This window comes from Myodes glareolus, chromosome 17 (assembly GCF_982192425.1).
Source record: "Myodes glareolus chromosome 17, mMyoGla1.1, whole genome shotgun sequence".
NCBI lineage: Eukaryota > Metazoa > Chordata > Mammalia > Rodentia > Cricetidae > Myodes > Myodes glareolus.
In genome coordinates this window covers 67,328,821-67,343,736 of record NC_142042.1, presented here as the reverse complement: position 1 = coordinate 67,343,736, position 14,916 = coordinate 67,328,821, and the positions used below count along the sequence as shown (strand labels likewise).

Genomic DNA, 14,916 nt, shown 5'->3' with positions numbered 1-14,916 from the left:
AGTAGCCAAGTGCAAAGAAGGATTTCCTCAGCTGGGCAGGCAAGGTAGTGATGGAAGCAGATCCATTGCTAGGGCCTTCCCAGAGAGGGAGTTGAAGGTGATGAAAAGGAGACATGAGAAAACATATCACAATCTTTTTTATATATATAATTTATTTATTTTTATGTATATTGGCACTTTGCCTGCATGTCTGTCCGTGTGAGCTGTAACATCTTGGAGTTACAGACAGTTGTTAGCTGCTTGTGGGTGCTGGGAATTGAACCTGGGTCTTCTGGAAGAGCAGTCAGTGCCCTTAACCAGTGAGCCATCTCTCCAGCTCCCGGAATATCACAATCTTAAAATCCCTGGACATGGGGGAGGCAGGCAGGGTCAGGAATCAGATTGCTTAGAAAACAAAGCAAGCAGGAAGCCCCTAGGATCTGAATCCCGTCAGGACAAGGGCTCTGTCAGGCTGTCGTCACCCCCGTCAGGACACAGGACACAGGACACACACAGGCTCTGTCAGGCTGTCACACAACACTTGCTCACCCTTGGCCTAGCAGCCTGGTAGGAGATTGAGGAACCTGAAGAAAGGAAACCTGGGTAGAGACTCTGGAGTATGGACAGGGACCAAGAAGAGGTGGCATAGATCAGTGTACTGTTCTGCTTGTTGGCTTGTCTCCCTTCCCTACACCCTTCCAGAATGCGTCTGCCTACACCATGCTGCCCCTTTCTCCCTTGTTCCCAGCTTGGGTACCACTGCTGCATATTGCTGGGGATGGAGAGGAGGAGGTAGCCTGTTCCTCCCAACTTGACTGGCATCCCATAGGTGGCAAAACACTTTTCTAGAGCTTTTTAGGATGACTGTGGCAGAGATAAGTGATGGCTACACATTAATCACCGTTTCACAGACAAGATAACCTAGAAGCTGGGTCACTCGGGATCCCTCAGCTGCTTGAAGTGCAGCACTCATTAAGAAACCTGTGACTCTCTCACTGAACCCCAAAGCCTTCCTCCACCAGCCCTCGCTGGGAAGCCACTGTGGTCACGTATGCCTTAGTCATTTCCAAGTCATGTCTAAGGCCCAAACTAATCAGCAGAAAGGTCGATCTGTGGACTGTATGTCTTGAGTCTAGACAGCTAGAGGTACTCTTGATTCCTACAACGGCCCTTCGGAAATCAGACCCTTCCCTTCCTAGCTGCCAATGGGAATGGTACTGTTTCTTTTCTTTTCCTTTTTTTTTTTTTTTTTTTTTGAGTTAAACGGTTCACTGAGGGCATTGGCTACTTTTGGATTCTGGCAGAGGGTTTCTTTTTTATATATATAAAAAAATTTCTGAAAAGTTTCACTGGCTAGGATCACATGGGTCTGGAATGAAAGGGCTTGGGAAAAGGGAGGACACCCAGAAGAAAGGAAAACATTCATTGTTCCAGAGGGTGCAGAAACCAGAAACTGAGTCAAGCTGAGGACATAGCTCATTAAATACAGGTGGTTTTAAAGGTTTGGTTTTCAGAGCTCGGTGAGAACCGGTGGGATGGGAAAACACAGTAAAAGGCTTGGGGGTCAGACATTCCACGTGGACTTTATAGACTGACCAGTCCCTCAGAGAGTCTTGGGGTCAAATCCTAGATTTTTGCTCACTCAGGATTTGACTTACAACACTTTCTGGCCCGGGCCTTGGAGAAAAGTGAGGTTCCAGACTAACAGAGGTCTCTGAGCCCCCAGTGGTAAAGACAGGCAGCTAGGAGTCTGTTTTTAAAGTTAGTACATTTCTTAGGCATGGCTGGTCTCTTAAAGGAGCGCCAGTCTGGAGTCCCAGAGTCAGATGCTCCTGAGGCCGTCCTTAGGCTTCCTTTACAGGAAGCAGAATTGGCCTGGGAAAGTCCTTTCTGCTTCTAGCTAGCCTGACCTGGGCATAGCGCCCCCCACCCACCCCCGCCTTTACTATAAAAGGATTTTAGTAGGAGCATGGGTGCAGAAGGTGAGGGAGTTGCCAGGCAGGGGATAGGTCAGAGGAATGAGTGGGCGTGGTTCAGGGGTGAGGAGCCCAATCAGCACAGCCGAGGTTGAGGCAGTGGAGCCCAAAATAGAGAAGGAGACTAAAACTGGCGCCACCAGAGTGCCAGTGCCAGTGCCGTGTTGGGCTGGAAACCTGCAGCCCAGCAGCGTTCTGCCTGGTTAGGCTACTGAGAAGGCCAGGAAGCTAGTGGTCGTGGGCGGGGCCTCATTCCCTTCCCTCACCACACACCTTTTGGGACTAGGTTAGGCAGGACCCTGAAATTTCTACACAGTTTTGTCCCAGGATGCTCTGATTTTTACAGGGCAGTGGGAGACCTTGAAAGTGGAAACGAAGCAGACTGGAGAAAGAATTTCCCCAGTGTCAGGAAACTCAGGTTGACGCAAAAGGTCCAAAGAGATGAAAAGCCACCCACACTCCTTAGCAAACTCCAGCTACTTCCTGACCGGGGCAGGTTGTGTCGAGTCTTCCATGTCTTGTTGAATTTGCAGCGGCAGGAACTGGTGTCCAGACACGAGGAAGGATTTCCTCAGTTAGCCTCGGGAAAGGTGCAGACTTCTCACTTCATTGCCAAAGTGGTTGGCAGAGGTGGTGCTGGGAATGACGGCGCGGTCCGGGTCTGAGTGTGGTCCCAGAGGTGTGAGCAGCTTGCGGTGGTGGTGGGAAACCCTCTTCTGTGGTCTTTGGAAATGGCTCCTCCTTACTTTTTTTTTGGGGGGGGGGATGAAATTTACTGGTGAAGCTTCTAGTTCCCTTTTGATTTCCTCCTCCCTCTTGTCACACCAGTCCTCAGCTGTAAAGGAGATCTGTGTACTCAAGTCTATTTGATAGGCCCTTAAGGCTAGTTCCCCCTGCGGCCGACGAGGTAGGCGACAGAATCCTCCAACCGGAGGGTCTTTAAAGAGTGAAGTTACCCGGAATGGGTGCCAGTGTTTTTTTAGGGAGAGGCAAACTAAGAGGGGTCGCTGAGGTCAGAGAGTGTCCCTAAGCGCTAAAGGGAAAAGGCAAGAGGACACCTCGAACCTATCCAAGGACCTAGTCTTCCAGGCCGTAGCAACACTAACCCTGGCGTCCCGTCCGGTGCGCGGGTACCCCGCCCTGCCTCCGCTCCGCCTCCCCCCTTCCTGAGCCCGGGTGAGGGAGGAGACTAGGGTTTGAGGAACTGGCGCTGGGTGCCGGGGCTAGGGGACTCAGACTTCCTGTCCCTAAGGCCGACGCGTGCGGCCGGACCCCTCCCCCGCCGGAGCTGGACGCCCGGGTCCGCCGCGTCTGACCGCGGCTCACGCTGGATTATGTCTCGAATCGAATCCCTCACGCGCGCTCGGATCGACCGGAGCAAGGAGCTGGCGACCAAGGTGGGCTGGCTCTGCGACCGAGCGCCCTGCCGACCTCGGGCCTCCACCCCGCGCCCCATTTCCCCCCGCCGCCGGCTCTGGGGAGCGGGAGTCAGCGCGCAGCGGCCGGACGGGGTGGGTGGGGCTGCGAGCGCGTGGGGAGGGGGCTGGAGGACCGCGACGTGACCCGCGCCTCCAGCACCCGCGCAGCTTCTGTGCTGGGATTCTAGGAGAGCGGAGCTGGGTCATCAGTGGTTCGGCGGGACCGAGTGTTTTGGGCCGCTCGGAAGAAAGTTGCTTTGGTAAGGGACCGGGCGGGAAAGAGGGTCGTGCGTGTCGGGCTCCTAGGGGCGACGCTTTTGGGTATCCCTTCCGCGCCCCAGTTCTTCCCGGTTGCTCGCGGCGGTGCCCCCCAGCGCAGGCTCGGTCGTTTCCCCCTTTGTCCCCACCATCGGTTGTAGGGGGCGGGAGGGGTGGTTTCCCAGCTCCCTCCCCCACCTTCCCGCCCCTCCAAGACAAAAGTCAGCTCCTCCTCTTCTCGCCGATGGACTTTCCAGCTGTGATTCAGTTCTTGCCTGGGGTGGGCGGGTGGCTGGGGTCAGGACAGCAAGCGACAGCCCATTTCCCCCGCCAGGCCAGGCCGACTCCCTCAGGTGAAGGGAGCTTGCCTTTGTGTAGCTGGGATGCCTTCCTCCATCCTGAGCGCCGAGGTGTCTGAACCCAGAGTAGTTTCCACCCTTATCTGTTCCATCATCTTACTGGCTCCTGGTCCTCCAGTGGCCTTGGCTGACCCACTCCCCACTCCCCTCAGCCATATTTTTGATTATAGCCGCGGGTTGGGGGCCATTCACCTGTCATCTGGGATCTGGGTGTGTAATTCTCAGCACACACTGCTTGACGACCTCTCCGCCGCGCTTTTACAAGTGTCCTTTATTCCTGTCTTTGTATTCAGACCCACTCGCAAATGCCATGACTTTCCATACCTCAGTCTCCAGGAAGTGGTGAACCGGAGGACTTGTAGGCGAATGTGGAGCTGGCAGATGGGGCCTCCCAGTTCCTCAGGGCACCCACATTATAAGGTTCTCAGAAAGGAAAGGCAGAAACAGTTTTAATCTTAATCCCTGTTCTCACTGGGAGCTCATGGACCCTTCTGCAACCAGCCAAGCAGATCATTTATTTTCAGGCTGGGAAGCCACTCTGGGGATGGAAACCCCTCTCCCTTCCTCCTGGTTCCAGGCTTTAGCGACTTGTCTTAGTGCTAACCGCGAAGCTGGTCTGTAGGTTGGATAGCCCAGGGGAAGCTTAGTTTGAGGCTTTTTTTTTTTTTTTTTTTTGGGATGGGAGCCTGCAAACCGGAAGGAAAGCTAGCAGGACTCTGCGTTGCTCCAGGGTGAGGTGACTGAAGTGTGAACTGTGGGGGTGGCAGACAGGCTCTTATCAACCCCAGCGACAGGCCAGGCCCCAGCTCCCAAAGTCTGTTTATTTTTTCAACCGTTTGAGCGAGACCCTGGAGTAGAGCCAGGGGGTGGGGGGGGGGATTGGACCTTTTTGAAAGCACGGAAATTTGGTTCCACCCTAAAAAGGAAAGTCATGGGGGAGCTTGGGGGGCAGACCTGTGAAACTGTATGAAGACATTCTTGGAGGGCCTTTCTCTAATCCAGACACCTGGCATCTCATGCCCTGTTTTTTTGTTGTTGTTTTGTTTTTTTCATATCGTGGTAACTGGAAATCCAGAACCTGGTTCTTTATCCTGTAACTAGCCATGGAGGGGGAATTGGGGGATCTGACTGGGACCGGGACCAGAAAGTGGTTCTGAGAGGGCAGGGAGACCTTGGGGAGGAGGGAGGTTGTCAGTTTGAGCTGGTCGGAAGGGGAGGGACACCTCCGGAAAGCTGTGGTTACCGAAGTGGGGGAGTTGGTTCTCAGCCAACAAACCCTGGATCTTCCCCCTCCCCCTCCCCAAGCACACCAGCTGTCTCCTTTCTTTTTATACTGTGGTGGGAAGTAGAGGCCCCACTGGAAGTGAGCTTATTTGAGGAGCATGGTCTTCCCTGCTCCCTGTGAGGGAGATGGGTCAGGGCAGAGATCTGTTGCCCTCCTCCGTCTCGTTTTTTACTCTTAGGACATTTTCACAGAAGGGAGAATTCAAGCTCGACCTGCCACAGGCAGAGGATCTACCCGTGCGCCCCCCCCACTCCCTTTTTCTCCTCATTGTTTCTGTCCTGCTGGTTCCCCAGCCCTCAGTAATCTCGGCCCTACTCGCTACCTCCTCTAGCCTTAAGGCTGCTCCTTGCATCTTTAGACCCCCTCATCTCCTCTCCTGATCTTCCTGAGCCCTGTCTTGGCCCTTAGAACAAAGCAGGGGCCAGAGATCAGAGCTCTGGGGATGGCTTTGGGGGCGGGAGCACCGTGGGTTTTTCTGAACCCTGTGTGTGATGGGGAGCAGGGAGAGAGGCCGCCTTTGTTCCAGAGAGGTGGCTGGCTTTGTGTGCAGGACCAGGAGGGCAGGGCTGGGGGAGCAGGGAGGGGAACTGGAATAGTTTGGGAGACTTGAGGAGTTGGGGTTCCTCTGGGAAGCTGGGGTTTGGGGCCATCCAAAAAGATTTTAGGGGTAATGGGTGTCCAGCAAAGCACTGAGGGGGAAGAAAAAAGCAAAGCTGGGCATAGGGTGATGAAGCCTTAGAGAGGTCACCTAGGGACTGCAAGGTGGCTGAAGAGTGCCTGGAAACACCCAGGGCACCAGAGGAGGTGGAGAAGGGTCTGGGCTCTGTCCCACTGGCACTGGAACTGTGACCTTGAGTCAGAGAGGGGACAGATGAGATGTGATTCCCATGTGTTTATGTTCCCTGTGTTTGGGGGTGTGTCTCTCCGGCAGAGATGCACAGGGGTGCTTTTTGAAAATTAGCTCTTCCCATACTCTGGGGACAAGCAAGTAGTTCCCATTTTAAAGTTCAGCCTCTGTTCTGATGTAGGATGTAGGCGCCGAGTGGATTTGTCATGGTTTCTGGAACTGGTAGAGAAATGGCTGAGAGGTGCTGGCTAGACCCTTCTGGGTTTGTTTTTGTCTCCTTGGGAAGGTGGGGGTAGGGCTGAAGGCAGCAGCTACCCCCTCCCAACTCAGCTGGCCTGCCTTGTGCCAGGAGGGCAGGGAGTCTGGCACAGCCATTGTTTGCCTGTACAAATGCCCGTCTGTCTGTGTCTGGCCTGACAGGTGTGGCTGGGAGGGGAGCGGGCTGGGGTCGAGGGTACCTGGATCTCAGAGGCTCCAGCCAGATTTTATTGCCTATGGCATAAGTGCCCCTTTTCTGCCTCCCCTGTGTGTTGTCCAGTCCCACTGTCCAGCCACCCTTCACTGAGCAGGGGTTTTCTAAGTGCCTTTGTGTGCTCAGTGATGTCTTTTTCTTTTGTTTCTGGCTTAAGGTTTAGTGTCTGCATTTGACCATCTTCTCTCAGCTTCCAATCTTCCATTTTCTTTCCTGGAGCTTCTGGAGGACCAGGGCCTTCCACAGTCTATCCAAAGCCTGGACTCACCTCAGGAATCTTCTCTCTTCACTCCCAGTCTCAGAGATTTCCCCTTGTGGAATTGAAACCAAGTTTGCAAGTACTGCACCGCTGACCAGCAGCCCTTCCCTTCACAACCCAGTGACCCTGTGTCTCGGCTGTCCAGGGCGGAGCCACAGACTATTAGTCCCAGTGGACCCCTCCTAGAGCCCTCTGGCTGTAGAGTCTTGAGGAAAAGGCAGCTGCCCCTTGCCGGTTGCCAACTGAGGTGATTGTGAATACCACACAATTGTCCCTGAGGCCTTGGTGTGGAGAGAGGAGAACAGTGAGAACTCAGGCCTGGGGAGAGCAGCTCTGACACACCCGAGTAACTGCCGCCCTGAGGAGCTTGGGAAGCCTGAGTCTAGGTTTCCTTACTTGTCTTGCCTCATTGGTTTTCTTTTTCTTTTTTTTTCAAGACAAAGTTTCTCTGTAGCTTTGGAGCCTATCCTGGAACTAGCTCTTGTAGAACAGAGCTGGCCTCCAACTCACAGAGATCCTCCTGCCTCTGCCTCCCGCGTGCTGGCCACCGCCCAGCTATCATTGTTTTCTTTTAGCCTAGAGCACAGAATGGAGTGAACTTGTCAGCACTCAGCTCCCTCCCTGCAGGAAGGAGGTGGAAGGAGGTTTCCCCTTGGTGTTCTGCCCCCCCAGAGGAAACCCTCTTGGTCTCTGTCAGAAGAAGTGGGGTGCTCCAGAGGACAGGAAAGGAGGCTGAAGTTCTTAAGGTTCTCATAGGCTAGCAAAGGGTACCTACAGATGAGGGTGCTGCTGGAGACCCTGTCTTTTCTTCCTTTTGTACCCCCATTTCTGAACATACATTGGGTGCCTGCTGTACTTGAGGCTTTGTGCTAGGTATGGGTCTTTTTTTTTTTTTTTTTTTTTTTTGAGACAGGGTTTCTCTGTAGTTTTTGGTGCCTGTCCTGGAACTAACTCTTGTAGAGCAGGCTGGCCTCAAACTCACAAGGATCCCCCTGCTTCTGCCTCCCAAGTGCTGGAATTAAGGGCGTGTGCCACCACCGTCCAGCTGCTAGGTATGGGTCTTAAGATGAAGGTTGACTTTAACCCCAGCACTTGGGAGGCAGAGGCAGGCGGATCTCTGTGAGTTTGAGGCCAGCCTAGTCTATAAGAGTTCCAGGACAGGTTCCAAAGCTACAGAGAAACCATGTCTCGAAGAACTAAAAACAAAACAAAAAAAACCAAAAAAACAAAAAAAGACGAAGTTGGCCTTGAACTCCCGATTCTTCTGCCTCAACTTCTCAGTGCTGAGCTTATTGGTGTACGCCCCAACACTCAGCCCTGTTCACTTCTATATTCAGTTAATCTGACATGTAGCATTAGCCTGGACAATATCAGTGAGTGGGGAAGGCTTTCCGGGTCTGTGGAGAGGAAGCAGGACACCCTGAGCTGGCCAGCAGAGGGTCGGGCCCTGCAGAAAGGGCTCTGAACACTGGGGTGGGTGTTTGGACTGGGGATGACAGGTCTTTCTTGCCTCTGTGGTGCTGGGATTGAATCCAGTGCTTCATGTCTACCAGATCCTTGAACCTGGAGCAACATTCCCTGCCCTTTTTAGAATTTTCTTTTGAGACAGAGTCTTGCCAAGTTGCCCAGGCTGTCTTTGGCTATCCATCCTCTTCCCTCAACCTTCCAAATAGTTAGACTTCCAGATGTGCACACCACCCCTAGCTGTGATAGACCCTTTCCTGGTGGACATGCTGGGGCATGGAGGACATGAAGGGCCGTTGTGCTTGCTGTGTGTTAAATACAGGAGAGTCCATCAAGCAGCCGTTTCCCCTGGTAAGCACTTCCCCTGTCATTCCATTCTCCCCAGCTTGAGCCTGGGGCGGTCTCAGTACAATAGTGCTAGGCAGTGCCAGGGCCGCTTGCTGCTGGGCAGTGCCCGTGCTGGGATGTGCTGCTGCTGTGGCTGCTGCCCGCTGCTCGCCCACTCAGAACAGGGGCCGCTTCAAGAGAGGGTGAGTGTTGGCAGGTGGAAGGCGGGGACCAGAGCAACTGGGGTCTGTATGGGCAGCGGTGCCGAGGAGGGAAAGGGCCACTGGAGCCCTTTTCTGGCCCCAGTCCCTCGTCCCTTCCCACTTCCAGGAGAACTATCTAGGCAGGTAGCACAGGGAACCATGAGGAAAGACGGTGTCTATAAGCACACACTTTTTGGAGTGGCCCTTGCCAGCCAAGCATGTTGTTCTGTTTGCTGCCGTTCTCACGTTTGCTTGCTTGCCTGTCGGACATGCTCATACTTTCTACAGGTCAGTGTCCTTGAGACAGCTGGGAGGGCAGAGAGGTGGAGAGAGGGAGAGCGTACGTCGGCGGGAAGAGATATTTAGACTTGGCCTTTGAAGTTCCACAAGGTGAATTTGAGGTGACTTTGATCTAGAAACAATCCAGTTAAAGAGCTATACTTCCCACAAGTTGGCTGGAGAATAGACCAATGGGCACTTTGCTAGTGACGCAGGCAGGCCCGTGCCACTAAAGAAAAGAAAGCTGGAGTGTCTGAGACTAGAGTCTGACAGAGGGTGTCCCTTGGGGAGGAGGAGGGAAGGAGGCTCCGTGCCTGGGGGGAGAAGTAGTTGCAGGGCTGATAGAAAGAAGTCTGAGGACAAGCAGAGACCAGGGCGGGGCAAGGAAGACCGGCAGGATGAGGAGAGAAGCCTGGCCTGGTGGTACATGCCTGTAAGCCTAGTACTTGGGTGGCTGAGGCAGGAGGATTGCCTTTAGTTCAAGGCCAGACAGGTGACACAGTGAGATCCTGACTCAAAAAACAGTAGAGTGTCTGGTGGCAGAGGAGGAAGCACGCGGAGGAATGGTAGGGAACGACCTCCAGACCACCGGGCTCTGTCACCTCAGGTCACCCTAACTGAGGGCCAAGACAGAAGGATCTTGGTTCAGGACACCTCAAGACCTAGGGCACTGTGGTCCGTTGCTCTCTGGCCTGCACTGTTGACTCAGCACCTCCACACTTCCCCTTTCCCCCATCCTCCCCCATCCGACTGCCCGTGTGGTCAGTGGTGTGGCAGGCCCAGGCTGGCATCCTCCCCCACTCCTACTGCCCGTGTGGTCGGTGGTGTGGCAGGCCCAGGCTGGGTATTTTCGTCACTGAATTACGATTCTGTCTTAGGGTCCCTGCCAGTGTCCTCGGTTCTGTTTCAGCTGCCTGCATGGTTTTGTCCTTGTCCTCTAACATCTTTAATTAAATTGATTAACTAGTTAATTTAGATGCTGGGTCTCACTGTAAAGCCCCGACTAGCTTGGAGTTTCCTTTGTATGCCAAGGTGGTCTCGAACTCAGAGATCTGCCTGCCTCTTCTCCTGAGTGCTGGGATTAAAGCCATGCCCCAGCATACCAGCTGTCTTGCCCTTTCTAATTTACTGGGTACATGCCATGGCTGGAATGGGGATATCAGTTCAGTTCTTCCACCATGTGGGTCATCAAGTTTGGCAGCAGGTACCTTTGCTTTTCTTCCTCTTGTAACCTGTTTGTTTGTTTGTTTTGGTGGTGGTGTTTTGAGATTGGGCCTCATCATCCATATCACTAGATAGCTAAAGATGTCCATACTCCCAAGCTTCCCGCCTCCACTTCATAAGTGCTGTATGTGTGTGTTCTTTTTTTTTTTTTTTTTTTTTTTTTTTTGGACACAGTTGTCTATAGCCCAGGCTTGCTGCAGTATTCCTGTCTTAGTCTCCCAAGTTCAGGAATTCATAGGCATGAGCTACCACAGCCAGTATTGTCTTTTCTGGCTTTTGGAAACGTCAGGTGCTTGGGGAGGAACAGAAAGGAAGTTAAGGACTTCTGCAGAAGCTGGATGGAGTGGGAGAAAACTTAAAGGCAAAGGTATTCCTCAGTGTCCCATTAATCCCAGCACCAAGCAGTGGAGGCTGGATGATCCAAAGTTCAAGGGTATTCTTGGCTACTTGAGCACCCCCCACACACACAGACACACACACACTGGTGACCAAAGGTGGATCTTTTGGGCTTTGACTGACTGATTGAGTATAAATAGAAGAGTTAGAGGTTTGGGGTCCTGACCTCTGGGTTGGGGTGGCTGAAGACACATTCTGTCCCCCCAGCCAATCTAATAAGGGAATCTCCTGCATTCCCACCCCTGTTTCCTCATGACTGCTTTGAAGACAGCAGCTCCAACACCCGTTGTCATGGTTATGAGAGGAGCTAACTCCCATAGATTGGAAAGCGCTGGTGAGCTGGCACCCTCTGCTTCGCTGGTCCTCCCCTCCTCTCTGCGCATCTTCCCCCAGCACAGAGAAAGCATCCAGCAGCCGGGGGCGAGCAGAGCTAAGCCTGGGAGGTGGAGTGAGGACGCAGAGATCTAGAGCTAGGAAGATGAGTGGCAACAGGAGGCAGCCCAGTCGCCGGGGTCAGGTAGGCCAGAGGCCTCGGACCTGTAGGGCCTGACTGCCCTGTGCATTAGCTACTGATGTCATCCACCCTCTGGGCAGGCATTTCTTCCGAGGCTCTGCTTTCAGTGCTTAGACTTCTCCTGGCCTCACCTCTATCTTTCGACCTTTCTGCAGACCCGGGAAAAGGAGAAGATGAAGGAAGCCAAGGACGCTCGCTATACCAACGGCCACCTCTTTACCACCATCTCGGTCTCGGGCATGACTATGTGCTACGCCTGTAACAAGAGCATCACAGCCAAGGAAGCCCTCATCTGCCCAAGTAAGTTGTTGGTCCCCGCAGGTCACTCAGACTGGGTCATCACCAACCCTAGCCCTTTCCACCCTGGGACTTTAAAAGGGACTCTATTTTCTGGGCCCCACCTGGGCTCAAGTCCCATGTCCAGGTGCTTGGTCCCTCCCTTTGCTGCCCTTCCTCACACTGGGTGGTGGCTGTTGGAATGTGGCATAGTCCGGTCTCTTGGGTGTGGGTTGGCAGAGTCTGGGACTGCTGTCCTTCCAGCTGTCTCTGGGTATCCCACTTGCCCTCTGACAACTGTTGGCAGTTAGGGGAACTGCCTGGAAAAGGAGCAGGAATGTGTGTTTGAACCGGGGTGGGAGAGGAGCTAGGGAAGAGGGAAGCTGCCAACCCTGCAGCTGCCTCTGCCCATCTTTCTGGGCCCCACTGGATCGACTTTGGGATCCCCTTGTTGCATGTGGGTGGACTCTGAAGTCTTCTGATTCAAGGACAAGATGGAACTAGGCCTTATCTATTTCTTTAACCCTGATAAAGAAATGCAATAGAGACCTGTGTGATGGAGAGAGGACTCAAAATTCCTAATCTTGCGCATACAACCTTCATCCTGTCCCAAGGTGGCTCTGTACTGAAGGAACATAGAGAGGAATTGCTGCCTTCTTAGGTCACCAGTGCAGAGGGCTCCAGCGCCGCCCTGCCCCCCAGCCCCATGCCTTCTTCTGAGTAGAATGGGGGTGTTGTGGTCTGACTCTGACTCCCTTTATGACTTTGGGAAGGAACCCCGGGAAGAACTATTGGGGCCTGCCTCCCTACTTCTTTACCACTTGATTTAGAGCTAAAAGGATGAGGAGGGACCCCAATCTAGATCCCTCTGGAGACCTGACAAAATACTCAATCCGGAAGCTTGTTGCCAGGGGAACAGGGGAGGTGGGTAGCACTATTTTGAGAGCAGGTGGAAAGCGGAGGTTTGATCCAGAGACACTAGGTGTTGGGGGTAGGAGAAGGGAGCTCCAAGGGTAGGCACTGCCACAGCCCTGCTTCCATCGTCCCCTTCTGCCCCACCCTATGAGCCTTGTATTTGTGGAAGTGAGCGTGGTACTGGGCATTGTCTGTATGAGGTAGCAGTTTCCTGTGGTGTTGGGGGGGGGTTCGGGGTGTGCTGGAGCGCTGAAGGCAGGTCAGGAAGGAGATAGTCCACGGTCCTAAGCCCAGGCTCTGTTCTTCCTTTTTCCTTTCCTACTTCATGGAGAGGTGGGTGGGGGATGGGCGGAAGCAGATGGAGTGTGGGAGCTGTAGTTTGCCTTAGTGGAGAACAGAACTTCCCAGGCCTAGAAGGGAGAAGCAGTTTGGATGGAGTTAGTGCAGAAGACTGCCCCGCTGGGGAAGGGAGGACCACTGGGTGCAGACTCTGAAGCTGCTGGCATGTGTGGGAAAGAGTATGGCTTTGGGCTCTGCGTCGTGCGTGTGTGCGTGTGCGTGTGTGTGTGTGTGTGTGTGTGTGTGTGTGTGTGTGTTGTTTTTTTTTTTTTTGAAACAGAGTTTCTCTGTGTAGCCCTGACTATCCAGGAACTTGCTTTATAGACCAGGTTGGTCTCAAACTCACAGAGATCCATCTGCCTCTGCCCTTCGAGTGCTGGGATTAAAGGCCTGCGCCACCACCACTGGGCAAGAGTATGGGTTTTGAATTAAGGCACTGAAGTTTAACTCGTAACTCTCCACCAGCTGGGTGACTGGGCTAGTGAACAGTATCCAGACCAAGTTCCTCATCTGTGAAGTGCAGTTGTTGAGTGGGTGAGCAGGGAGCTTTCCTCAGGGGGCCAGGGGCCAGGGGCGTCCCGGCTCTCGGCCACCGTCTGGTCTGGGGAGGCCCCGTGCTCCTCTGCCAGCATCATGTCCTTTATGCCTTCAGCTCTTCTCCAGCAGCAGATGCCTTCTTCCCCATCCCTCAGGCCCCAGAACGGTTCAGCCTTCTGGGTCACAGACCCCTCCCACTTCCATTCCTGCCGAAGGATGAGGGAGGCAGGGGAGGAATTGGCATGAGATTCTGGGAAACTGGGAAGAGTGTCTGCAGAATGTATGGCCTAGGAAGTTGGGTGTTTACATGTGGGTGTGTCCCCTCCTGTGCCACCCAGCCCTCCCTTCACCCTCTCTACCCCACCCTCCCAGCCTGCAATGTGACTATCCACAACCGCTGTAAAGACACCCTGGCCAACTGTACCAAGGTCAAGCAGAAGGTGAGAGGGCAGGGTGGGCCGAGGGTTGGGGGAGAGGGCAGGGATCGCAGTACCTGTCTGTTTTTCGTTCATTCCCTCCCCTGCGTGTCCTTGCCATGGGACAGCCCAGACCTGCCCCCTAGGCCACAGCCTACTGTTAACATAGCCCTGCCTAACTACAGTGTGTGGGGTCTCTGGGTGACAGCTGTTCTTGGTGTCTCTCTTTGCTCTGTGCCACAGCAACAGAAAGCTGCTCTGCTGAAGAACAACACTGCCTTGCAGTCTGTTTCCCTCCGAAGTAAGAGTGAGTAATTAGGAAGTTCCCATGAGCCCCAGGACCACCGAGCTCCTGAGCCCATGATCTCTGCTGCCCCCATGAGGTCATACCCAGGAACAGACAGCTCCTTTTAAATTGAAGTGTCTTGGGGGTGGCGTAGGGATGGTCCTTAATCTTGGGGTTACTGTCAAGACAGGCAAGTCCAGATAGGTCTGAGGGACAAGGATGGCTGGTTACTTGAACCTTGCAACATCTTTTTATGATTGCCATTTATCTATACTTCATTTGGGAATTGTCTGTGACGACTGTTACACGTCAGATCAGAGGCAGCACAGTGCCCAAGTTCCTTCTCACTGGCTTGGGTCACTCTAGACCGGTCTCACCTCTCTGGCCTTTGCGTTGCTCACAGGCTTCTCTGGGGGTTAAAGAACATATAAGAACAGGCTCTTAATTCATGCTGGAGGGTTGCGCAGTGGACAGAGACATTCTCTTGATTGGTTTGCCAACCTCTGACTGTAAAGAGCAGAAGACAGGCCAGGCAGTTCACCGTAGTTCTACTTGAGGAACCTGGGAGACCAAAGGGCTGAGGAATTCAGTTTTTTCCTGTTTGGCCTCTTTCCTTACAGCAACCACCAGAGAGCGACCAACCTCTGCCATCTACCCTTCTGATAGCTTTCGGCAGTCCCTCCTAGGTTCACGGCGTGGCCGATCCTCCTTGTCTTTGGCCAAGAGTGTTTCCACCACCAACATTGCTGGGTGAGCTTCTGTTTGGGGAGGAGGGGTCCCGGCAGGAGAGCACCACTTCTTTCCATGAATTCAGAACTGGAGACAGCCATGTGAAAGATAAATTCAAACACAGAGTAGCTATCCTTAGGGACCCAACCTGGGAAGGG

The 14,916-nt window shown here is 53.5% G+C and overlaps 1 protein-coding gene across 11 annotated transcripts in view; it reads left to right on the top strand.

Moving 5' to 3' along the window:
• The window catches only part of Arhgef2 (Rho/Rac guanine nucleotide exchange factor 2), a 52,194-nt gene that overhangs the window by 22,825 nt on the left and 14,453 nt on the right, over positions 1-14,916 (top strand). For 5 of the 11 annotated variants that reach the window (XM_048454778.3, XM_048454768.3, XM_087897360.1 and 2 more), the window contains 4 exons: positions 11,416-11,560; positions 13,700-13,767; positions 13,987-14,050; positions 14,650-14,779. In XM_048454778.3, coding sequence (XP_048310735.3) covers positions 11,416-11,560; positions 13,700-13,767; positions 13,987-14,050; positions 14,650-14,779 — 407 coding nt within the window. Of the gene's footprint in view, positions 1-3,168; positions 3,353-3,496; positions 3,634-11,122; positions 11,264-11,415; positions 11,561-13,699; positions 13,768-13,986; positions 14,051-14,649; positions 14,780-14,916 lie in introns of those variants that run through there. The other 6 variants (XM_087897361.1, XM_087897363.1, XM_087897362.1 and 3 more) reach the window with 6 other exon arrangements.